Here is a 26,211-nt window from a genome sequence, read left to right as displayed (position 1 = left end):
TACCAAATGTGTTTCTATGGTTTAGTCACCATGACCAACATACAGAAATATTTTAGGTTCTGACTCTGTCATTTTTCCATGCATTATGCATGCATGCTTTCCCGTGCTAAGCTGTTGGAATTCAAGAAGAGCAAAAGCATACATGCTCTCAGTTTTCATAGAAGTTAGAATGCAGAGAGTAATTTAAAACTGACAGAGATAAAAAGAAAAAGGTGGAGAGGGTGTGGAGAAAAGGGAACCCTCTTGCACTGTTGGTGGAAATGTAAATTGATACAGCCACTATGGAGAACAGTATGGAGGTTCCTTAAAAAACTAAAAATAGGACTACCATACGACCCAGCAATCCCACTACTGGGCATATACCCTGAGAAAACCATAATTCAAAAAGAGTCATGTACCAAAATGTTCTTTGCAGCACTATTTATGATGACCAGGACATGGAAGCAACCTAAGTGTCCATCAACAGATTAATGGATAAAGAAGATGTGGAACATATATACAATGGAATATTACTCAGCCATAAAAGGAAATGAAATTGAGTTATTTGCATTGAGGTGAATGGACCTAGAGACTGTCATACAGAGTGAAGTAAGTCAGAAAGAGAAAAACAAATACCATATGCTAACACATGTATATGGAATCTAGAAAAAAAAAAGGTTCTTAATAATCCAGGGGAAGGACAGGAATAAAGACACAGACGTAGAGAATGGACTTGAGGACATGGGGAGGGGGACGGGTAAGCTGGGATGAAGTGAGAGAGGGACATGGACATATATACACTACCAAATGTAAAATAGATAGCTAATGGGAAGGAGCCGCATTGCATAGGGAGATCAGCTCAGTGCTTTGTGTCCACCTAGATGGGTTGGATAGGGAGGGTGGGAGGGAGATGCAAGAGGGAGGGGATATGGGGATATATGTATATGTATAGCTGATTCATTTTGTTATACAGCAGAAACTAACACACCATTGTAAAGCAATTATACTCCAATAAAGATGTTTATAGAAAGAAAGAAAAGGCTCTGTTCTCCTGTAAACTCATTTGTCATCTTAGAAATTGAATTACCTTAATAAGTTCTCATTTTCTTCTCTATATAATGAAAATACTTTTTCATAGGGGTTCCTCGTAGATTGAAAACAATAACAGAAGTAGTGGAAAAAAGAGAAATGTGAGACCCATTCTATCAGAGAAGAGCTAAAACTAAACTTTGTAACAGGCTTTGGACAATGGATAGAGAATGATTACAAAGAAAGGAGCTAAAGAAGATTGAAATATCAAGTTGATCTAATGGGAAAGAATATAATGAGGGATCTCATTAAAAAAATAAAGTTTGAAGATGATTGGAAACAAGGTAAACTTGGAAAATAATTTTGACGTGTCCCAAAGTACAATCAGGTTATTGATAAATAACAGAAATTTGCAAATATGGATCAAGAAATTGGACAAATCATAGTCATTCTTCTAGAAGTGATATTTAAGTCCTGATATGAGGTCCCTGAGAGAGTACAGATTGAAAAACACAAAGGCCCAAGGACAAATTTTGGTGAGTGAAACCACTTACAAATGGAGAGAAAAGAAGCAAGCTTCAGTGAAGTGGGGAGTAAAGGGATATAAAAAATGAGAAGTTATTTCAGTGTTACAGGAGTTAAAAAAGAAGAGAGATTCAGTTATTGGGGTCTCAGTTTTGTGAATTTGCAGGTTATCAGGGATCTTGAGAGATCATTTTTTAGTAGAGAGAAGGATATACAAGTTATTTTGCAATTAACTGAAGAGAATGTAGAGGTTATAGAAATAGAAGCACTGACCATAGACTATTTCTATAAGCCTTTCAATATAATAACATTTTAAAAGATAACTCTGTAAGGTGAATTCAAAGGGAGTCAAAGAAAAGAGTAAAAGCTTTTTAGGCAAATGGAGAGAAATATTATATGCCAAGGGGAAGGAGCTAGCAGAGAAGAATTTTGAAAATGGCAAAGAGATAAAATAATTCATAAAGCAAAATTCTTAAGATACTGAAGGGGATAGAATCTGTAGCACAAAGGCTGAAGTTAGCCTTAAATGAAAATGGAATACCACAAATTCCTTAAAACTAGTTGAAGTAGAAGAGAATAAATGAAAGTTAATGAGTTTGGAGATGATGAGTGATGACTGTCTTACACAGGGGTGGTCATCTAGGGTGAGGTGGGAAGAGAGGAGTTTCTAGAAGAAAATGATGTTGGAAATGTAGAAAGAGCTGCCTTTTGGAATATTTTAGTAGAAAAGTAGGAATAAGTAAAACAATTACTAGCCCAGCCAAAGTTAAAACCAGGAAGTTGTCAGCCAGGAAACTGACAATGATAAATCGTTTTATTCTAAAACATCTGGGAATGAAGGAAATTAGAAGTTTACATGGGGACCAGGATGAGCACTGAGGGCTGAAAAGATGTTAAATAACATCCCTTTGGAGGAAATCGGTTGGGAACAGTGTATTAAAACAATAATAAATGGAGAACTTTGAGAAATTATCCAGGTTTGAGGTTGTGAATGTCAGTTAAGGTAGAAGATAAGGAGACAGAATATTTCAGAGTTTTAGGAGGAGCACAGGTATAATGGCTGACTTTGAAGGAAAATATATGAAATTAAAGGACATATTCAGTAACTGTGAACAAGTATGAGATAGTAAAGAATCACATGCTGGTCAGAGAGTGAAATTTCCAGATATCTTAAAAGAGGAGCAATTCTAAATAGCAAATTTGTTCTATTTGAATATAAAATATTGAGGCAGGAATTAAACCCTCGAGTTCTACTTTATTAGCATCAGAATCTAGTAAACAGAATGGAGATTTCATATCTTGATTAATTTCACCCTGTTTCTCCTTGAATTCTGCCTCCTTAGGTGCAAATTCTACATTGATGTATTTGGAGGAAACTTAGATAAGGAGATGGATTCTGAATTTGAATCTAAATCTTAACTGGAAGTATATTTTATTTTATGTAAAATATATCACGGAGCCTTTACACCATCAAATGTTTCACTACCCTCATTCCTTTCTAACACAGTGGAGGGGTAAACGATTTTTGTTAACTGCCCATGTTGCTTATATGAATGTTTTTAAAGGTACAGTATTGCTCTTGAGTCAATAATTCAGGTTTGAATAAAACAAATGAATATAAAAATGCTCTGTGATATAACTAGAGAGGTTCTGTTAAATTATAGTTAACGGGAGCTATTCTCAGCAAGACAGGATATTTAATCTTATTAACAAATACCATCATTTGGGTAAATATAGAATGCCTTAATGAATGGTTTGCATTTTTTATGTGAGAGACTTACGAGCCTATGGTTAATGTGTCCTGATTATTTGAGATAAATTAATCTAAAACAAACAACCAAATATATGCAAAACATTCATCTAAGTGCTTTTTTCCTATTAGAAAAAAGGGGCATTGTACAAAGTTATTAGATGCTGCCAACTGCCATTCTTTATAAATGAATACAACTGCAAATATTTGGCTTTTCCTCTGGAACTTTCAAATTGTTATGGGGCAAATAGTTCATTGCTTTGAGACGATTTGAAATTCTCCAAGTAGACCTTCTCTGCCTGTTTTCTCTCCATTTACTGAAAAGCCATTTTAAACATTTGTATTAAAAATATTTGTGTACTCTCAAGATTGATATCTTTAGAAACAAAATAAAATATTGTAAAATATTTTGAAACAAAAATGTATTGATATTACAGAAAGGAAAGAATGACTTCAATTAAAAAAATGGAAACCTTATTCAGAAATAAGTTCTACATGTTGTTCACAAGATTCTTATCCCTAGTGATGAGAAAGAATTTTTTTTCTTTCTAATTCTGCTTTGCAAGTTTTAAGTGTAGCATAATTATTCCAGGGGATCTGTGTATGTGATCACATCCACAGACAGGCATTGACTCTATTGGTGTAATAGAAATTCAAAACAGAACTTCTTACACTTGTTGAATTTATACTCTAGCCAGTGACTCAGGGACACCTCCAGTTTTCTGCATCCACTCCCACTCATATATAGAAATACTTTTTAAAAATAAAGACCTATTTAAACAAATACAATAAAATAACAACTTTGATATGAATCTTATGTCCTCTTTCCTCCTGATGTACATAAGAGGAAGAAAACCTGTATACATTTACTGACATTCAATTTATTTCAGATCTAGGAATCTGTTATACAGTAAGAGTAAACCACGTTTGTCTGGATTTTTACAATTCACCAAATGCTTTGATACCCATCATTTCTCTGAGGTTATGTGTCTAGCTGAGGTCATTCAGAGAAGTGAAAAAAGCATAACACTTGATGAAAATATTAACAAATCAATTTTACCTCAAATGGCTTAAAAACGCATTCTATTCTACCAGAATTCTAAATTGTATTCTCTCCACTCTCCAGGTGGATAAACCTATTTAGCTAATTCTGCTTTGCAAGTTTTACTTTATCAATTAATTTCTAACAGGCTTTTACATAGTGTCCGAATTATTATAATTCTCCTACTGTCATACTAAAACAATGGAACATCTTCTAAAACATCTACTTGTTGTTGGGCTTCCCTGGTGGCGCAGTGGTTGAGAGTCCGCCTGCCGATGCAGGGGACACGGGTTCGTGCCCCGGTCTGGGAAGATCCCACATGCCGCGGAGCGGCTGGGCCCATGAGCCATGGCTGCTGAGCCTGCGCGTACGGAGCCTGTGCTCCACAATGGGAGAGGCCAGAACAGTGAGAGGTCCGCGTACCGCAAAAAAAAACAAAAAAAAAAACAAAACAAAAAAAACATCCACTTGTTGAATAAGTGGACCAATTTGGAAAATTTGATGTTGATTAGTAAGTAAATATAAACATAGTTAAAGTAGATTAAGAAATTTTAGACTCCATCCAGGTTCATGTTTCTAAGAGCCAAATGACTAGAATAATATTTTAAAATGACAAAACTCAGACGGCACCATTAAAAAAATGATAGTGTGATGCTTACAAGATAGCATATAAAAAATAAAAAAATAAATGGTTTTAGAACTAAAGGAATAGAACACCAGTGATGAACAGTCCATGACAATGTTGGGAATCACTGGCTAAAAGCTCATTACAATATCATAACTAAAAATTGTAGAGTGAATGAGGCAAGGTTTCAGATATGAAGAAAGAACGAAACTAATTTTTTCCCTATACTTCGCAGCTTTAAATCTAACTAGCTCTGTGATAGAAATTTGTAAAAATAAAAAAAAAAGTAATGTGGTAAATAAATAAATTTGAACTGAAATTTGAAATAATAAATATAAAGAAAGGGGACAGGATAAACAGAAACATGATCCACATTGATTTCACAATCAAATGACATGTATTTCTTTTGAACAGAATACAAGTTTAATCAAACATTTGTAAATTAAGATTTAAAAAAATGTAACATAGGAAGTTTACAAAAGAGAACAGCTTATTCATTAACATTTGTTTTTCTTATTAAAATGCACTCTTCCTGGGGCACCTTTACAGGCTAATTTTTTTTTTGAAGTATGTGACATTATTGTCTTGATAGCAGTCATCAAATGAGCCAGGAATGTATGTCATCTCCAGTGTTTCCTAGAAGCCTGCTTCTAGGAACAGATTTTGCATCTCTTCTATAATTTTACTGAATGTCTGAAAGGTACAATAAAAGGGAATCTGTCTGCAAGGCGATCCTTTAGTTGTAAAGTGCACTTTGATATAGATAGGTCTTCAGATTAAGTGAAACCTTGTATTCAGTAATACCAAATGGTACATCTACTTTACAGCACCTGTTAAATTTGGAAAGTTGTGTTAAAGCACCTAGAAATTCATTGGATAACAAGAGGATCAACATAAAGAATGAATTCTGTTGAAAATGTTTTTCAGATTTTTAATTTTTATAAAAATAGAGCTAGACTCAGGGACTGATTACTCCCAACGCTTACCTGGTTAGTCCCACATGATGTCTGCTCACTGATAAACTTAAAAACAGTTGTTCAGACCAGACTGATGAGTGAGAATCATTGTCTCAATGATGGGAGAAATTAGATAGATTTCATTAGTTAGGGGATTTGAGGGTGGGAAGGTTTTGTTTAGTTCCACTGAATGCTTTTATGATATCTTAATGACGCTAAATTGAATATAAAGATTGTAGGTTAGAGAATTTGCTTTCAATTCAAAACATGAGAATTGAAGCAGAGTTGTTACAAAACTTTATTGTTTTGAACTTTGACAACTTAATCATTAGATATAGAACTCATATAGAGTCCAGAAGGGAAAATTTAGTCAAGTGTTTGTACATTGAAATGTGAAAAGCTAAAGAGAATTCGATTCATTTTGTGTAAATAAGATGTGACAGAAAACTTTGGTGACATATTGTTGGAACCAGATGAATCCAAGCTTATTGTATGGTAACATTGGAAATGAATTTGTGTAATTGTGATTGTTTTAGGAAAGTGAAAGATGTAATAATACCACTAAGATTCTTCGATATCTCTTTTTTTAAATGTATTTCTTTATTTAATTTAATTTTGGCTGTGTTGGGTCTTCATTGCTGCGCGTGGGCTCTCTCTAGTTGTGGCGAGCGGGGGCTACTCTTATATTTCTTATAAAATGTTACCCTTTCCTCTTTATCTAGCCCACCACTTTAATCTAAAAATAATTGGTATATTGAAAATGTCTATTCTTTTGAAATTTTCTTCAAATATAGGGATTCTTAATGTTTTGTATCCCTATTCCTGTGCCACTGTTCTTAGTATAAGAAGGACACAGGATGCATTTGCAGGAATGCTTGGTTTTCCCTCTCATCTTTTATTTTCTCTATGTCCACTTATTACTTTGACTCTTGATCAAAGCCTCGGAGAATACTCTGGAGTGTTAGGGAAGGTCTCTTTTCTGGTTTCATAAGAGCTGACCCCTACATCTTTCCAACTTATCAACCTCTCTTGGTGGTTACTTGCAAGTGCTGTGGGCAAGTGTGAGGCCTCAGGACTTGGGCATAAAGGGAGAAAACGTTTCCTTTCCTTGGAGGAGCAAGTGCTGGGAATGCTGTAGTTCGTTTCTGAGATACTCTTGCTACTGGGAGCAAATTAGACACAGTAAAGGGACATGCAGACACACACACATACACACAAATGATAGCATTTTGTTGTGTGAAAGATTCACAATTCTGAAGTAAAATGAAGTCCTTTTGTGTATAACTAGGAGTAGGAGAAACATACAGCTATGATTAAATTAAAGCTGTTTTGTATTCTTTTCATAGGTCTTTATTTCAAAAATATATTTATCTTCTAGTGACATGTTAAAAATTTTTAGAAAAATGTGTGGCATCTAGATTATTTTCATTCTTTCAATTCATTAAACATTTATTAAGTTTATAGTTGTGGTAAAATATTGTGCTGAATTTTGAGGGAATAAAAGACAGAAGAGATGTAACTCCTGACCTGAATGAATATTTAAATATCCTAAAAGGATTTAAATGGAGTATTTTTCAACCATACAGACAATATTACAGGCAGTATTCAGAAGCCTAAATAATATTATTAGTATAATTTAAAGTACTTTATCATTACTCTCCAAATAACTTGAGACTAATTGGTTTTAACAGTACAAGTAATTAAATAATATATTAGTGTTGATATCAAACAACTCAACATATTTTCAAACAAAATGACATAAATCTTTATAACTTGTAATTAAAGGGTTGTTTTCCATATAAGAAGTTGGTATTCAAGAAATGACTAGGCTACAATAACATAATAAATGTCCATTTTTTAAAAAATATAAAGTTTTTAAAAAAATAATAAAAGATTATTGACATAGAGAAATTGAACCATCTAGTAAATATTTGTCTCTGTGCTTAACAAAAGACATGTAATAAAATGCTAAACAAACAAGTAAATATTTATAGAGCACATAAAGTCAAGTTCCAAACACATTTTGAAAATAAATCTCCCATATGGTAATACCCTTGAAATTAAAGTTTGAGAAAAGTAAATAAATCACAATTGAAGAAAATCAGGGTTTTAAAAGCAAAAGCAAAAAAAAAGATATTACCTAATAACAGCAACTTTACAGTTCTTGCATCTCGCTCAGCATCTTCCTGAAGCTTTTTCTCCAGTTCTTTTGATCTTTTGGCTGACTCCTTGCTCTCTGAACTAATTCCACTTCCCATCTTGTAGTGTTTGATACTTGTCAGTTTATTTGCTCAAACTTTTTGAAATGTAGAGCACAGCTCTGGTTTGGACATAGGATGTAAAAGCAATGCTCTGCTGAAATACCCAATTGCCCATTCCCTCATTTTCTAAGACTCTGCTTTGACTAAGGAGATGCTTTCGAGCTGTCATCTGATCAAAGGGTAAAAACCATACAACCCTATGGCAGCTAAAGAGAAAATTCTTTATGCTTTCAGATTAAATGGTTACTTCTGACACATCTTCAAACCTGCTCTTCTTCCTTAAAGAATAGCATACAATAATGTAGAAAGTTGTCAAAATCTGTACACTAAAGACAACCTGAAATGAACAGTTCAAATAGAATGTTTCTCACTAATAAGCAATCTTTATTACATGATTTAAAGTTATAATTACTAATGAACAAGCTTGTGTCTTGTCTTTAGATATACATCTTGAAATTCTTCATAATCACTCTAATACCACTATCAGAATATTTATATTGAATCACCCAAATTTATAGCCTTGCTATGCTTAGATTATGACTCAAAATAACCGAGACTTAGTATCTGTCAGCCAACTAGAAAACAGCTTTTTATTTAACAAATGGATATAAATACATGTAATTCTTACATCTATACACATCGCTGTGTTGCCAAACATAGAATTCAACACACAGTGCTCTTAAATTATTTATTTTCGTCTCTTAGGATCGATTTCTATAAATTGAGCTTTTACTGCTTGTGAGAAAGTCAACCCATCAACATAATTGAGGATCCGCTTGGTGGAGACACTGAAATGTGTTTGATTCAAGCAATACATTAACTCTTTGGGGCCATTAAGCAACAGCTGCTGTGCTGGAAGGACTTTGATTGATTTGGTACTGAGGGAATAAAAAGCAGTATTCTTTGTAACAGTAGGTCATTTGGTTTCTCCTGAAAAGTAAGAAGAGTAAATACACCTAAATATGTTCCATGCCTTTTGACTACCCCAATAGATGCCATGTCCTTCTTGACGAGCTGCAAGCTTGGGGACAGAGATTCTGTTGTATAATTTTTTTGGTCATATGAAGCATAAAGTGCTTAGGTAGTCAAGTGATGTTTTCCTTATAAACAGAGTTTGCTACCTTTGGCAGCAGGCAAATCTCTCAGTGCACATTTTGAGACTTGTGAACAGCCTAACTGGGAAACGTTAGAATATAGTCAGTCCATCAGCATGTTGGTTCTGTTCTTGTGGGACCATGGGCAAAGTCTGAACAGGTGGAGTTTTGCATATTCATAGAACAAGAAAATAGGCTGTCAAATTCAATACATAGTCCTGCTTTGTTTACTTTGTCACATAAAATATTAGGCTGTCAATACATAAGTGTAGTCAAAACTTTCTGGATTTCATCCATCCAAAGCCATTTTATGATAGTGTAAGGATGTGGAAAGGTAGGTATGTGAGGGTCCATGCAAATCATGTGGTGTTGCTTTTGCAATGCAAAGGGCCCGCCCCAAGGGAACAAGATTTACAATGACTGCTTTATTTATACTCACCCACGAACACAGAGTCGATGCTAACCGCAACACGAGATCACAAACGTTAAGATCTTTTATTTATTTTTCTTATAAATTTATTTTATTTATTTATTTTTGGCTGCATTGGGCCTTCCTTGCTGCGTGCAGGTTTTCTCTAGTTGCGGTGGGTGGGGGCTACTCCTAGTTGTAGTGCGCGGGCTTCTTACTGTGGTGGCTTCTCTTGTTGCGGAGCACGGGTTCTAGGTGCATGGGCTTCAGTAGTTGGAGCACGTGGGCTCAGTAGTTGTGACTCGCGGGCTCTAGAGCACAGGCTCAGTAGTTGTGGTGCACGGGCTTAGTTGCTCTGCGGCATGTGGGGTCTTCTCGGACCAGGGCTCGAACCCGTGTCCCTTGCACTGGCAGGCGGATTCTCAACCACTGTGCCACCAGGGAAGCCCCCGTTAAAATCTTTTTGCCTTTTGTTTTTACATAAAAATTGAATGTAAAGTACCTTGAATATAAAAGACTCTTGTATGTTCCATAGCAATTATGAATGGATAAGGTACTTTGTATAATTGCATTCAGGTAAATATACCTCATAGCTTTTTGGTGGGGACATACCCTGGCTTTGAAAGGGTATGCGTTTTAGTAGGACTTCCTAAGTGGGTTACTGACAAAAACGGACCAGCTCTTTCAGGAATAGAGTTGTACATTTTCTGCACTGTATAAAATTACGAATTTCCACTTTTCTGTGTAACCCAGAATGTTTGGTCATCAACTTTATGAGATTATTATGTGATTTTTTTCATCAGTGACTAAAATAATCTCGACATCAAATTCAGGATGTGTCTATATTTAAGGGAGGGAGGCTGGAGAAAGCCAGAGAAAAGAGAAAGACTTCTTTCCCATCCCTCTCCCCTGGGTGCCTGGGACACAACTTCAAAAATGAGCTGAGGTTAATACAGCTATTAATCCATGTTGCTTCACTTGGGATTATGGCTTTCTGGACCCAAGAAAATGATGACAATAAAACAGTAAATTCTGCTAGAGTGAGCACAGCATATTATTAGCTTGGATGTCCTCCACAGTATTTGGCACAGTGCTAACCAGAGGAAATGTTCAAAAATTATTTCTTTTTAAAAAATTGATAGAGACCCGGGGCCTTTTTTGTGTGTGCTCTGCTGAGGTGACAGTATGCTTAGCATTTCTTTCCAAGGTTCAAAATCATAGTGGGTCTATCTCAACACCCTAGAAATTTTAGAGTGACTCAAAAAATCAACAAAAAAGCCCAATTTTAGTTAGAAATTATGTCAGTATCTATTGATACAATGACAACTGTTAACTCAATATTTACCCACCCCTTTTTTTTTCTCAGCCTTAAAAATAACACCAACACACTTCCTTTCTATTGTTAAACCCTGCTCCATAGTGAGGGAAAATTGATAGACAATGACAATAGGAAAAGGTAACTAAATTCAATGTTTTTGTTCAAGGAAAAATGTGGCCATAAATTTTGTTCTTTAAAACAGAAACATAAAGCTATTCAAGACCATATCATGTTAGAGTTTTATGTATTGACCAGCTAAAAAAGGCAGATTACTTTGTGTACACACATACACACACATAGATACACACCTATGTGCATGCACAACCCAAACACACACACAAAGCAAAACACACTGTTGGAGCCTCATGGTCTTTTAAAATAGTCATTCAAAAATGACTTCTAAGAACATTGTTGCCTTTAAAAAAGAAAATCACAAACCTGATTGGCAACATCTTCTTTGGGCAACAGGCTGTGCAAGAAAGAAAATTGAGGAGGTAAAATACAGAGAGTGAGTCCTCAGCGCTAAAGGTCACTGAAATACTGCAAACTTATATGGTGTCATAATTTTTCCTCTGTCTGTTTTTGGCCAGGTTCTCTGAATCTTCAGACTGGGACATTAGCCTTTAAACAGTTTGAATAATCACCATTTTACATTTATATTTCAACATCTAGCTTGAGATAATGTGCGATTATTTACCATTTGCTTTTAGTATTGAGATGTCAACCTACGTTTTTAGAGATGTCTCTTTTGCCGGTATTACCGGATCTAAAATAGTCATCAAGATGGATTTCCCCTGAGATTGTGACATGTGGCTGACTTCAATAAGTGGCTTCAGTGGCTCAGCTCCTTCTGAAAGTTGTCAAATCAGGTTGCCATCTGTATTATTTATTTTGTTTCCATATCTAATAGGAGGTGTTGACTTCAGGCATTGGGTCCCTGGGTGGTTTGAGTCCTGGCTCCCTTAGCAATGACCTCTATCCTTGTGTATTCCCATGATATTTGAGGCAAACTATCTCTTCTTTGCTAATTGTACTCAGATGTGCACTTCTGGGAGCTCTGTGCATGGTATTTCCTCCAGATATCTCATGTCTTTGGGGACTTCCTGAGAGCAGTCTTTCCATCTTGAGAGAATAGGGCAAAACTTGGTGTTTCAAGTTAGCACATTCAGATGGTGCAATAAGTTTACAGTGCCAGCCTTAAGCAGCTCTTATATCTTAAGAGGTAGTGCAAATACATATTTTTATTCATTGCAGTTGATTTCTACCTTTATTTTTCTACATACTCCTCTTTATGGATTAGGATGTAATTATATACAATGATTATTGGAAATAAAAAATGTTACAAGCCTAACTGACAAAGTAGATAATTATTTCCTGTGGGACCTCTTCCTGTCCCAAATTCTGTCTCTTAAAAAAAAAAACTTTTATATTTCTTTAATGCAACATTTCCACTACATACTCGCTTAATCTTACTCCTCAGTAACTTCAGTCCTGATGATTTGCAACCACCTCTTATTTAGCTTTCCTGATTCTAGTCTCTACCCTATCCCAGTCTAACCTGTCTGCTTGTGCCATGTTAAATGACCTCAAACTCAAGTTGCATCATACTACTTTCCGTGTTGGAAAAGAACTTCTTATTTATCACTGTCTCCTATATGAATCCTACCACCATGCACTCAGTGATAGAGTCAGCACCACCCAACTCTCCAAATGTACTTCCCATGACTTCTCATAACACATTCTCTATTAGATCTGGGCTTTTATCTCCTTGCTAATAAGGTGTCCCAACTTAGCTTTCACTCATGCTTTTTTTCCCACTAAGAATATCTTGATCTTCCATGGATGACTTTTTCTCATATAATCATCCTTTAAGAGAGAACCTAATCTGTATATTCTCCAATATGCTTCACATCTACTATCCCCCATGAGGTGATTCTTTACTTTTCAAATCCCTAAGAGGAATCTGTTGCTGATCAGTTTGTCCATCCTCATTAACTAGGCAGAGTATTTTGCAGTGACCATGCCCTCTTGTACCTCTCTTCTGTTTGTAAGCTCCAAACTGAGAGTACATAGAAGAAAATCTTGTTTATTGAACTAATTAGTCAATAGTGAGTGATCAGTAGATATATGCTATTTGACAGCTCTTTGCTCCATCTTGGAAATGTACAATTCTCCTTCCCAAATGATTGCAAATGTGAAATATTACCTCTAGAATGGCAGGGATCCATTTATTCAACAATTGATATATTTAACCATTGTTACGTACCAGGCATAGGGAGATTCAGCAGTAAACGAATCAGATGCCTCCTCTCACAGAGCTCCAATTCTAGTGTGTGAGTGCATAGGGGTGTTCACACAGACAATAAACACACTAAATATTTCAAGGATATAGAATTATAGATGGTGACAACTGTTTAAAAAAGAAAACAGAGAATGGACATAAGGAGTATGGGGGTAGTGGTAAGGATGAGCGATTTGAATTTTATGTAATACATCCAAGAAAGACCAACCTGAAAAGGTAATTGTTTTAGGTCAAGTTCCATAAAAACTGCCTTTTATATGAAAAAGGCATGCAGAAAGTTTACTGGAAAGTGTTCTTTGGAATACTCCATGTAAGTGAGTGAGGGAAGCAATATTGGCAAAGGGAGAAATTGGAGTGCAGTGGAGTTGCAACAGGGAACTTAGCCAGCCCTCTGGGGAGCTTCAAAGCTGAGATGGTCCTTCAGATTTTTACTGAAGTGGAGCACAAAGACTGGTGCACTCCACTCCATTTAAGGACCATGACAGCGGGGGACTGGGTGGGACAGTAACAGAGGCTCCCATCTGATGCTCCTCACTATGCTAACTCTTACTGTACAAGCCAGAAAAAGCAAAATGGGGAGTCTGCCATGTATATTCATTCCAACTGCGATATATACTCATTCCAATTATACATTCAGGGAATTGAGAAATAACTACTGGCTGGGTCTGTGAATCCACTGGGCCCACTGTGACATTGATGTGGTCCAGGATACACTTATTACCTGGTTCCCATATGTCTCCACTCTAATATGAGGGCCACAATGCTACTGCTGGTCCCCACGTATCAAAGTCCAATCAGACCTCCTAGGATATGTTTAGTGAATCTTCATTCTATACATTTGTCATGGTGTTGAAGATTTCTCCTTCATGAGGATCTTTCAGTATCTGGGATCTGGCTCTGAGAAATAGCTCAGTTCTGGAAACAGGATAAGGGATCAAGACATTTTTTGACATTATTCCTCTAATAATTATCCTTGACTCGGGGTTGTTTAAATTCATCAGTACTCATATGACCTGTTCACTTATTTTGGTCTTAAGAACACTCTGTTCTATTAACTATTTCCATAGGTCTCTGCATATCAGGCTCTGCTGGCTGTCACTCTGAACTTTACTCTCTTTATAATATTACACCTGCTTTGGTGCTCATAATTAAATGCTGGTACCTGGTTTCTATTATTTTGGGGTCTTAAAATTCCCATTGCTTTGAGGAAACAGAGGTCTGTAATTGCATTTTCTGTCATCAACCCCTGCCTATAGAGAACCATCTCAATAATGCTGAAATTCCTCCCCACACCAGTGCATTCCTTACTATTTTAATACATGGAAATCTGTTTGATCATTTCCTAAAGTCTGATTATTTTTCCAGTCTAGGAAGCCAACTTCTCTGAGCCTTTTGTTGCCTTCCTCTACCATTTGCCCTGGGACAACACTTTTATCTAGGCTTCTAAGAGTCATCCTAGAAAATATGTTGGTACTGTTTCCTAGGGGGTTGGCATCCTGTATCATAGGAAAGGGCCTTTATCCAACTTTATGTTCCACCTTCCTTTGATCTAGTACCCTTAAAATCCAAATATATATAAGTATGTATATAAATATACATATACACTCATCTAGCTCCTGCAAATACATGTTGGTTAGTTTCTGGAGCTCTTTTGGTTTGTGGGCTCTTTCTTCTGGTAGCAGGTCCAGAACTTCCCTGGTCAGGTTATGTCATAAGTAGATTATAGTTATTAACCTGGTCTCCTGAAGCAGTGGATATAGATCCTCATTAGATTGAATATTACCTTATAAGACAAAGGACTCTGCATTGTCTTCATGCAAGAGGGGGTGTTATCTTTAAAAGGGAATTGTGTAACACTTTTGCCAGCTCAGAAGGTCCAAGTAGAATCTAAGGATTCAAGATTTTTTGATGCATCAACTCAGGCGTCCCTATTCTAATTATCTAGGTCCCATTCCTTTCCATGAAGACCTTGACTTTGATGTTACAGTCTTGCCAAGGTTGAAAATTCTATCTTCTGTTGGACTCTCCTATCTTTATAATTAAGTCCTATGCCTGATCATTACTTTTTCCACCTTCATCTCTACAGGAGATCCTCTGACTTTTGGACTTTGCATTAAGTTTCTGATTAATCACCCTTGGCCTTCCATTGTCATTTTTCAGTGAATTAATAGCTCCCAGCCACAGCCATGATGCTACCGTCCTTATAATTTCTACTTGCCCTAACTCTTTCAAACACTGAGATTTTTCTTACTTATATATCGTCTCTCACTGATCTCCAATCTCAGATTACTACCAGTGAAATTTAAAAAAAACTTAACTGCTATTGCAAGCCGGGGGCTATCAGTCATAAACCTACCACCAGTAATGGGGCCCTAATTGCCCAGCTGGCTGAAGGTTGAGAGTGGGTGGTGGGTAATCTAGTTCCAATATCCCATTTACAGTCTGCTTCTAAGGGACCACTCCTGGTACCAACTCTCTCAGATTAAGTTTCCTGGAAACAGACTCTGAGGCAGATTTGCATGAAGAAGAGGGGTGGAGAACACCTTTGGCAGATATACCTGTATGGACGGAGGGAGGCAGAACTCGACAGTAGGAAAGGGTGAACTATATGCAGTTGTAACAACGGCTTCAACTGATCCTTTGGGGAGTCTGTAACTGGAATGATTCTTCAAACTTGTACTTGAGAAGGGAGATCATCCAATCCTTTTCCTTTTAGGAGTTGTCCTTGAGTTCTTTGCAAATCTGGAGATTGCTAACCACTCATTCCTCTGAAGCCTCTCTCAGTAGGGCTTTCATGCTAGGGCTATTCTCCTTTTCTGCCTTCACACCTTGTCTTCACTAAATTCTTTCTCTCTTACTCATTTCTAAAGCCAGGTTTTTTCATGTTTCTGTCTTTTAAATCCCCTGTTCCTTCTCCAGGCAACCTCGTTTCCTCTTTAGGGTTCCACCATCACGAGATGAAGTTGTTTACCCCAAATGTTTACCTCCACATAGACCACCCCCATTTCAGTTTGTGGCTAGTCCTACAGCACTTCAGAGTGAAAGTGTTTGAAAGTGAACTCACCGTAGTTCTTGATGAACCCTCCCCCATTCCCTTGAGCAGCAGCATCATTCTCTTCATCCCTCACACTTGAAATCTGAGCCATTTCTGATTCTTCCTTTCTTCCTATGTTTAATGTAGTTCGATAGCACTCAAAAGCGCTTTCAAATCCTTTTCTCCCTTTCCACTTCCTTTGCCAACTCCCTTATCCAGACACATAGTTCCCTCTCTCTGCCAGATTATTGGAGCAGTCCCTTAAAGAATCTTACTTCCTCTTTTCTTTTAATGACACGCTTATTCAATCTGGCGTCATGGGGCTGGAAGATTTATATTCCCAAGCAGCAAATGTCTCTTATGACACATCTATTGTTTAAATTTAAGACAAACTTTTAAGCCTACACTAGTTGATCTCAATCCACTTTTCTCCTAAATTTTACATTTCTTTCCTATGTTTATTCTAAATCCTAATCAAAAAGAATCAAGTACTATTTCCCACACATTTTGTGAAACTTCATGCCTTTCATCATTAACCTTGGGCTATTCCTGTTGCCACGTAGCCCTTTCTCAACTTAAAAAATATGTTAATGCCGAATTCAAACGCAACTGCATCGAGTACTTTCAACTCCGTCCTAACTTGAAAGTAATATTCTGTGAAAAATAGAAAATTTTACTGGCACCACTTTTATAATACTAATTGAACTTATTGCAATTTATTTAAATTATCCAACTTATTACTCATACTAAGTGACACGCTGTAGGCTTTGGAAACAAAAATCTGAAATACTATATGTTATTGGTACTTTAGTCAGAACTCATCTGCAGTGAAAGGAAATGTTCCGTATCTGCACAGACCAGTTCAGCATCCCCTAGCTGCGTGTGGCTAGTGAACACTTGAAGTGTGGCTAGTACAACTAAGGAACTAAGTTTTATATTTTATTTAATTTTAATCATTTTTATTTAAATAACTGCAAGTGGCTTTTCGATATTACATGTTCGGCCTGCATATGGACTCTAAGATTTCCTGGGGTACTTCCTTCTGCAAAATCCATTCAACTCACCCCGTGCAAACCCTTGCTGTGAATGCTGCTTTAAGATTCAGACCTCACCCAGCCATTGCAGAACTTCACTGTATGTACCAACTTTGACCCCCTTTCTATGACTCACGCTACGTGAATCCTAATCTGGTTATTTCCTCCTTTTCCCGTACTACGTGGAGCACGTGAAAGCCTGAAAGCTGTCACAAAAACGCTAACCCCTGTCTCTGTATTTTCACTCTTGTTTGTTGTCATTTCTATATTCTACCCACGTATGGGTTAACGAGAGACATTACTGGCTGCCTGATGCGAGCAGGAAGAGAAATGAACCTGTTTCAATGACTGTGCATTTATCTAGCCCTTCATTGTGCTAGCTAAAGAATAATTTCACGGCTTCATTGAATTATCCTTTCCCTGGCAAATCGTCAAGTGATTTCTCTGCCTATTCAGCCCTACTTATATTTCTACTGAAGTTCCGAACTGTAGTCACAATGAAAAATGATACTCTTTAAGAATATAAAATATAGTTAGGGCAACACTACAGCTAACCATGAAAAGAGAACTATGGTACATGAGGTTTGTAGTTAATGTCAAAAGAATTGTACACACACACACACATACACACACACAAGATTTAAGGAGTTCAGAGGAGAGACCTCTAAAGTTTTTACATGCTTTTATATATAAGAAATGTGATATGAAGAAGTTATGATTTTAGCTCTACTTTTAATTATAGATAAAATTTAAGATAAAAAAGGCATTCAGAACACTGTAGAATACTGAAAGGACATGTGATTTGTAGGCAGACATGCCATTTTCTTAGTAATTGTGTCATCTTGTATAAATTCCTTAGTAGTTAAGGACTGAGAGGCTTAGTGTTGTTGTTTTTTTCAGTTTTAATTTTTTTATTGAAGTATAGTTGATTTACAATATTGTGTTAATTTCTGCTGTATAGTGAAGTGATTCAGTTATACATAAATATACATTCTTTTTAAAAATATTCTTTCCATTATGATTTATCATAGGATACTGAATATAGTTCTCTGTGCTGTACAGTAGGACCTTGCTGTTTATCCATTCTATATGTAAAAGCTTATATCTGCTAACCCCAAATTCCCACTCCATTCCTCTCCCAACCCCCTCCCCCTTGGCAACCGCCAGTCTGTTCTCTAGGTCCGTGAGTCTGTTTCTGTTTCATGGGTAGGTTCATTTGTGTCATATTTTAGATTCCACATGTAAGTGATATATCATATGGTATTTGTCTTTCTCCTTCTGACTTACTTCACTTAGTGTGATTATCTCTAGTTGCATCCCTGTTGCTGCAAATGGCATTATTTTATTCTTTTTATGGCTGAGTAGTATTCCACTGTATACATATATACCACATCTTCTTTACCCATTCATCTGTCAGTGGACATTTAGGTTGTTTCCATGTTTGGGCTATTGTGAATAGTGCTGCTATGAACTTAGGAGTGCGTGCATCTTTTTAAGTTATAGTTTTGTCTGGATGTATGTCCAAGAGTAGGATTGCTGGATAATATGATAATTCTTTTACTTTTCTGAAGAACCTCCACACTGTTTTCCACAGTGGCTGCATCAACTTATATTCCCACCAACAGTGTAGGAGAGTTGCCTTTTCTCCACACACTCTCCAGCATTTGTTATTTGTAGAATTTTTCATGATGGCCGTTCTGACCAGTGTGAGGTGGTACCTTATTGTACTTTTGATTTGCATTTCTCTAATAATTAGTGATGTTGAACATCTTTTTCATGTGCCTATTGGCCATCTGTATTTCTTCTTTGGAGAAATGTCTGTTTAGATCTTCTGCCCATTTTTCATTTGGGTTGTTTGTTTTTTGTTTACAGTATTCTGTTGAAGATTAGAAATAATATCTGTAAAACTCCAAGCATGGTTCCTGGAGGATCATAGGAATTCAGTACAGAGTAGCATTTATAGCTTTTCCAGATGAAGAAAATTGCATGTCCTGAGAACCAGAGGCAGGAATCCCTATAGACACAGGTAGGTTTAAGAGACAGCGTGGTGAGTTGCCATGAACAGATCAGTTTGGCTCAAGGACTGTGTGTATTTGGGAAAAATGGGAGATATACTTAGAAAAATAGATTGAAACAAGATGGTGAAGGGAATTGTATTCCAAGGTAGAAAGTTTACTATAAAGATTGGAAGGAGCCAATAAATATTTTTGAGTAAGGGAATAACCAAGTAGAATTGACGTCTTAAGAATGTAAACCCACCAGTACCATGTCAGCTGGCTTGGAAGAAAGGGAATAAAAATAGATGATCAAGTCAGGAGTCTCTTACAGTAATTAAAACATTAGAAAATAAGGATGAGAATTAGTGTATTAAATGTGGAAAAATAATTTTAAAATAATGTACAAACATAGGAACTAGTATCTAGAAAAAGCTAATAGATGCTTGATGAAAAGAGGAGCATAAAATGAAAGCTCGATGCAGTGAAAGGAATACCTTTTTTTGGAGTCAGAGAGTTGGGCTCAAAAACCTGCCTTCGGGCCTCCCTGGTGGCGCAGTGGTTGAGAGTCCGCCTGCCAATGCAGGGGATACGGGTTCGTGCCCCGGTCTGGGAGGATCCCATATGCCGCGGAGCGGCTGGGCCCGTGAGCCATGGCCGCTGGGCCTGCGCATCCGGAGCCTGTGCTCCGCAACGGGGGAGGCCACAACAGTGAGAGGCCCGCATACCGCAAAAAAAAAAAAAAAAAAAAAAAAAAAACCTGCCTTCACTCTTTCTGTCAATTTAATCATTTACCCAATCTCCATGAACCTCAGTTAGTTAATCTGTAAAATAAGAATAGTGATACCATTGAATTTGCTGTGTGATTATAATATGACAGGGTACTAAGGCAGTTTAAATTCTGAATTGAGATTATGATAGCATCAATAAACAGGGTTTGAAATAGAAAGTAAGAACAAGATAGCTGAAAAAAACAACGTATTTGAAAGAGAAAATAAGAGGACTAACATTTTATTTGCCTGATTTGCTATAACAGCGGGTCTCCTTTAGGCAACATATAATAGACATTTGAAAATACATGATTAGTACTCAAGAGAGACACAATTATTTTATTTTGAAAATGAAGGTTATTTTAGAAGTATGGGAAAGAAATCTAAGACTGGGATGACACCACCTTGTGAGGTTTTTTTTTTTTAACATCTTTATTGGAGTATAATTGCTTTACAATGGTGTGTTAGTTTCTGCTTTATAACAAAGTGAATCAGCTATACATATACATATATCCCAATATCTCCTCCCTCTTGCATCTCCCTTCCATCCTCCATATCCCACCCCTCTAGATGGTCACAAAGCACCGAGCTGATCTCCCTGTGCTATGCGGCTGCTTCCCACTAGCTATCTGTTTTACATTTGGTAGTGTATATATGTCCATGCCACTCTCTCACTTCGTCCCAGCTTCCCCTATGCCTCCCCATGTCCTCAAGTCCATTCTCTACGGCTGCGTCTTTATTCCTGTGCTGTCCCCACGTTCTTCAAAAACCATTTTTTTTTAGATTCCATATATATGTGTTAACATACGGTATTTGTTTTTCTCTTTCTGACTTCCTTCACTCTGTATGACAGTCTCTAGGTCCATCTACCTCACTACAAATAACTCAATTTCATTTCTTTTCATGGCTGAGTAATATTCCATTGTATATATGTGCTACATTTCTCTATCCATTCATCAGTCAGTGGACACTAAGTTTGCTTCCATGTCCTGGCTATTGCAAGTAGAGCTGCAATGAACATTGTAGTACATGTCTCTATTTGAATTATAGTTTTCTCACGGTATATGCCCAGTAGTGGGATTGCTGGGTCGTATGGTAATTCTATTTTTAGTTTTCTAAGGAACCTCCATACTATTCTCCATAGTGGCTGTATCAATTTACATTTCCACCAACAGTGCAAGAGGGTTCCCTTTTCTCCACACCCTCTCTAGCATGTATTGTTTCTAGATGTTTTGATGATAGCCGTTCTGACTGCTATGAGGTGACACCTCAATGTAGTTTTTTTTTTTTTTTTTTTTTTTTTTTTTTTTTGCTGTACGCGGGCCTCTCACTGTTGTGGCCTCTCCCGTTGCGGAGCACAGGCTCCGGACGCGCAGGCTCAGCGGCCATGGCTCACGGGCCCAGCCGCTCCGCGGCATATGGGATCCTCCCAGACCGGGGCACGAACCCGTATCCCCTGCATCGGCAGGCGGACTCTCAACCACTGCGCCACCAGGGAGGCCCCTCAATGTAGTTTTGATTTGCATTTCTCTAATGATTAGTGATGTTGAGCATCCTTTCATGTGTTTGTTGGCAATCTGTATATCTTCTTTGGAGAAATGTCTGTTGAGGTGTTCTGCCCATTTTTGGATTGAGTTGTTTGTGCTTCTAACATTGAGCTGCATAAGATGCTTGTAAATTTGGAGATTAATCCTTTGTCAGTTGCTTCATTTGAAAGTATTTTCTCCCATTCTGAGGGTTGTCATTTCAACTTGTTTATGGTTTCCTTTGCTGTGCAAAAGCTTTTAATTTCATTAGGTCCCATTTGTTTATTTTTGTTTTTATTTCCATTTCTCTAGGAGGTGGGTCAAAAAGCATCTTGCTGTGATTTATGTCATAGAGTGTTCTGCCTATGTTATCCTCTAAGAGGATAGTGTAGTGTCTGCCCTTACATTTATGTCTTTAATACATTTTGAGTTTATTTGTGTGTATGGTGTTAGGGAGTGTTCTAATTTCATTCTTCTACATGTAGCTGTCCAGTTTTCCCAGCACCACTTATTGAAGAGGTTGTCTTTTCTCCACTGTATGTTCTTGATTCCTTTATCAATGATAAGGTGACCATATGTGTGTGAGTTTCTCTCTGGGATTTCTATCCTGTTCCATTGATCTATATTTCTGTTTTTGTGTCAGTACCATACTGTGTTGATTACTGTAGCTTTGTAGTATAGTCTGAAGTCCAGGAGCCTGATTGCACCAGCTCTGTTTTTCTTTCTCAAGATTGCTTTGGCTATTTGGGGTCTTTTGTATTTCCATACAAATTGTGAATTTTTTTGTTCTAGTTCTGTGAAAAATGCCATAGGTGGTTTGATAGGTATTGCATTGAATCTGTAGATTGCTTTGGGTATTGCAGTCATTTTCACAATGTTGCTTCTTCCAATCCCAGACATGCTATATCTCCCCATCTGTTTGTATCATCTTTAATTTCTTTCATCAGTGTCTTATACTTTTCTGCATACAGGTCTTTTGTCTCCTGAGGTAGTTTTATTCCTAGGTATTTTATTCTTTTTGTTGAAATGGGAGTGTTTCATTAATTTCTCTTTCAGATATTTCATCATTAGTGTATAGGAATGCAAGAAATTTCTGTGCATTACTTTTGTATCCTGCTACTTTACCAAATTCATTGATAGCTCTGGTAGTTTTCTGGTAGCATCTTTAGGATTCTCTAAGTATAGTATCAGGTCATCTGCAAACAGTGACAGCTTTACTTTTTCTTTTCCGATTTGGATTCCTTTTATTTCTTTTACGTCTCTGACTTCTGTGGATAAATCTTTCAAAATTATGTTGAATAATAGTGGCAAGAATAGACAACCTTATCTTGTTCCTGATCTTAGAGGAAATGGTTCCAGTTTTTCACCATTGAGAACGATGTTGGCTGTGGGTTTGTCATATATGGCCTTTATTATGTTGAGGTAGGTTCCCTCTATGCCTATTTTCTGGAGAGTTTTTACCATAAATGGGTGTTAAATTTTGTCAGAAGCTTTTTCTGCATCTATGGAGATTATCATATGGTTTTTCTCCTTCAGTTTGTTAATATGTTTTATCACATTGATTGATTTGCATGTATTGAAGAATCCTTGCATTCCTGGGATAAACCCCACTTGATCATGGTGTATGATCCTTTTAATGTGCTGTTGGATTCTGTTTGCTAGTATTTTGTTGAGGATTTTTGCATCTATATTCATCAGAGATGTTGGTGTGTAATTTTCTTTTTTCATAGTATATTTGTCTGCTTTTGGTATCAGGGTGATGGTGGCCTCATAGAATGAGTTTGGGAGTGTTCCTCCCTCTGCTATATTTTGGTAGAGTTTGAGAAGGATAGGTGTTAGCTCTTCTATAATGTTTGATAGAATTTGCCTGTGAAGCCATCTGTTCCTGGGCTTTTGTTTGTTGGAAGTTTTCTAATCACAGTCTCAATTTCTTGTGATTGGTACTTGTGATTGGTCTATTTATATTTTCCATTTCTTCCTGGTTCAGTCTCAGAAGGTTGTGCTTTTCTAAGAATTTGTCCATTTCTTCCAGGTGGTCCATTTTGTTGGCATATAGTTGATTGTAGTAATCTCTCATGATCCTTTGCATTTCTGCAGTGTCAGTTGTTACTTCACGTTTTTCATTTCTAATTCTGTTGATTTGAGTCTTCTCCCTTTTTTTCTTGATGAGTCTGGCTAATATTTTATCAATTTTGTTTATCTTCTCAGAGAACCAGCTTTTAGTTTTATTGGTCTTTGCTATCGTTTCCTTCATTTCTTTTTCATTTATTTCTGATCTGATCTTTATGATTTCTTTCCTTCCGTTAACTTTGGGGTTTTTTTGTTCTTCCTTCTCTAATTGGTTTAGGTTTAAGATTAGGTTGTTTATTTGAGATGTTTGTTGTTTCTTGAGGTAGGATTGTATTGCTATAAACTTCCCTCTTAGAACTGCTTTTGCCGCATCCCATAGGTTTTGGGTCCTCTTGTTTTCATTGTCATTTGTTTCTAGGTGTTTTCCGATTTCCTCTTTGATTTCTTCAGTGATCTCTTGGTTATTTAGTCGTGTATTGTTTAGCCTCCATGTGTTTGTATTTTTTACAGGTTTTTTTCCTGTAATTGATATGTAGTCTCATAGCATTGTGGTTGGAAAAGATACTTGATATGATTTCAGTTTTCTTAAATTTACTATGGCTTGATTTGTGACCCAAGATGTGATCTATCCTGGAGAATGTTCCATGAGCACTTGAGAAGAAAGTGTATTCTGTTGTTTCTTGATGGAATGTCCTGTAAATATCAGTTAAGTCCATCTTGTTTAATGTATCATTTAAAGCTTTGTTTCCTTATTTATTTTCATTATGGATGATGTGTCCATTGGTGAGAGTGGTGTGTTAAAGTCTCCTACTATGATTGCATTACTGTCGATTTCTCCTTTTATGGCTGTTAGCATTTGCCTTATGTATTGAGGCACTCCTATGTTGGGTGCATAAATATTTACAATTGTTATATCTTATTCTTGGATTGATCCCTTTATCATTTTGTAGTGTCCTTCTTTGTCTCTTGTAATAGTCTTTATTTTAAAGTCTATTTTATCTGATATGAGTATTGTTACTCCAGGTTTCTCTTGATTTCCATTTGCATGGAATATCTTTTTCCATCCCCTCACTTTCAGTCTGTATGTGTCCCTAGGTCTGAAGTGGATCTCTTCATATGTACTGGTCTTGTTTTTGTAACCATTCATCGAGCCTGTGTCTTTTGGTTTGGAGCATTTAATCCATTCACATTTAGGGTAATTATTGATATGTATGTTCCTATTACCAGTTTCTTACTTGTTTGGGTTTTTGTTGGTGTTTTCTTCTCTTGTGTTTCCCACTTAGAGAAGTTCCTTTAGCATTTGTTGTAGAGCTGGTTTGGTGGTGCTGAATTCTCTTTGCTTTTGCTTGTCTGTAAAGCTTTTGATTTCTCCATCGAATCTGAATGAGATCCTTGCTGGGTTCTTCCCTTTCATCATTTCAAGTATATCATGCCACTCCCTTCTGACTTGTAGAGTTTCTGCTGAGAAATCAGCTGTTAACCTTATGGGAGTTCCCTTGTATATTATTTGTCATTTCTCCCTTGCTGCTTTCAGTAACTTTTCTTTGTGTTTAATTTTTGCCAATTTGATTACTGTGTTTCTCCTTGGGTTTATCCTGTATGGGCTCTGCGCTTCCTGGACTTGGGTGGCTATTTCCTTTCCCATGTTAGGGAAGTTTTTGACTATTATCACTTCAGGTATTTTCTCAGGTCCTTTCTCTCTCTCTTCTCATTCTGGAACCCTTATAATGTGAATGTTGTTGTGTTTAATGTTGTCCCAGAGGCCTCTTAGGCTGTCTTCATTTCTTGTCATTCTTTGTTCTTTATTCTATTCCATGGCAGTGAATTCCATCATTCTGTCTTCCAGGTCACTTAACCACATTCTTCTGCCTCTGTTATTCTGCTATTGATCCTTTCTAGTGTATTTTTCCTTTCAGTTATTGTATTGTTCATCTGTTTGTTTGTTCTTTAATTCTTCTAGGTGTTTGTTCTTTAATTTTTCTAGGTCTTTGTTAAACATTTCTTGCATCTTCTCGACCTTTGCTTCCATTCTTTTTCTTAGGTCCTGGATCATCTTCACTATCATTATTCTGAATTCTTTTTTTGTAAGGTTGTCTATCTCCACTTCATTTTGTTGTTTTTCTGGGGTTTTATCTTGTTTCTTCATCTGATACAAAATCCTCTACCTTTTCATTTTGTCTATCATTCTGTGAATGTGGTTTTCATTCCACAGGCTGCAGGATTGTAGTTCTTGCTTCTGCAGTCTGCCCTCTGGTGGATGAGGCTATCTAAGAGGCTTGTGCAAGTTTCCTGATGGGAGGGACTGTTGGTGGATAGAGCTGGCTGTTGCTCTGGTGGACAGAGCTTAGTAAAGCTTTGATCTGCTTGTCTGCTGATCGGTGGGGCTGTTCCCTCCCTGTTGGTTGTTTGGCCTGAGGTCACCCAGCACTGGTAGCTACAGGTTCTTTGGTGGGACTAATGGTGGACTCTGGGAGGGCTCACATCAAGGGGTAT

The 26,211-nt window shown here is 36.9% G+C and overlaps 1 protein-coding gene across 1 annotated transcript in view; it reads right to left on the bottom strand.

Moving 5' to 3' along the window:
• Nucleotides 1-8,274, bottom strand: part of LOC309810735 (guanine nucleotide-binding protein G(t) subunit alpha-3-like) — a gene marked incomplete at its 3' end in the record, with an annotated part of 59,339 nt that extends 51,065 nt beyond the window's left edge. The window contains 1 exon segment of the mRNA XM_082632965.1: nucleotides 8,047-8,274. Coding sequence (XP_082489091.1) covers nucleotides 8,047-8,164 — 118 coding nt within the window. The 5' untranslated portion in view covers nucleotides 8,165-8,274.
• Between the last annotated feature and the right edge of the window lie 17,937 nt (nucleotides 8,275-26,211).

Source organism: Mesoplodon mirus, assembly GCF_964341445.2.
Source record: "Mesoplodon mirus genome assembly, chromosome: 9".
NCBI classification, from domain to species: domain Eukaryota; kingdom Metazoa; phylum Chordata; class Mammalia; order Artiodactyla; family Ziphiidae; genus Mesoplodon; species Mesoplodon mirus.
This window is presented reverse-complemented; position numbering and strand designations above follow the sequence as displayed.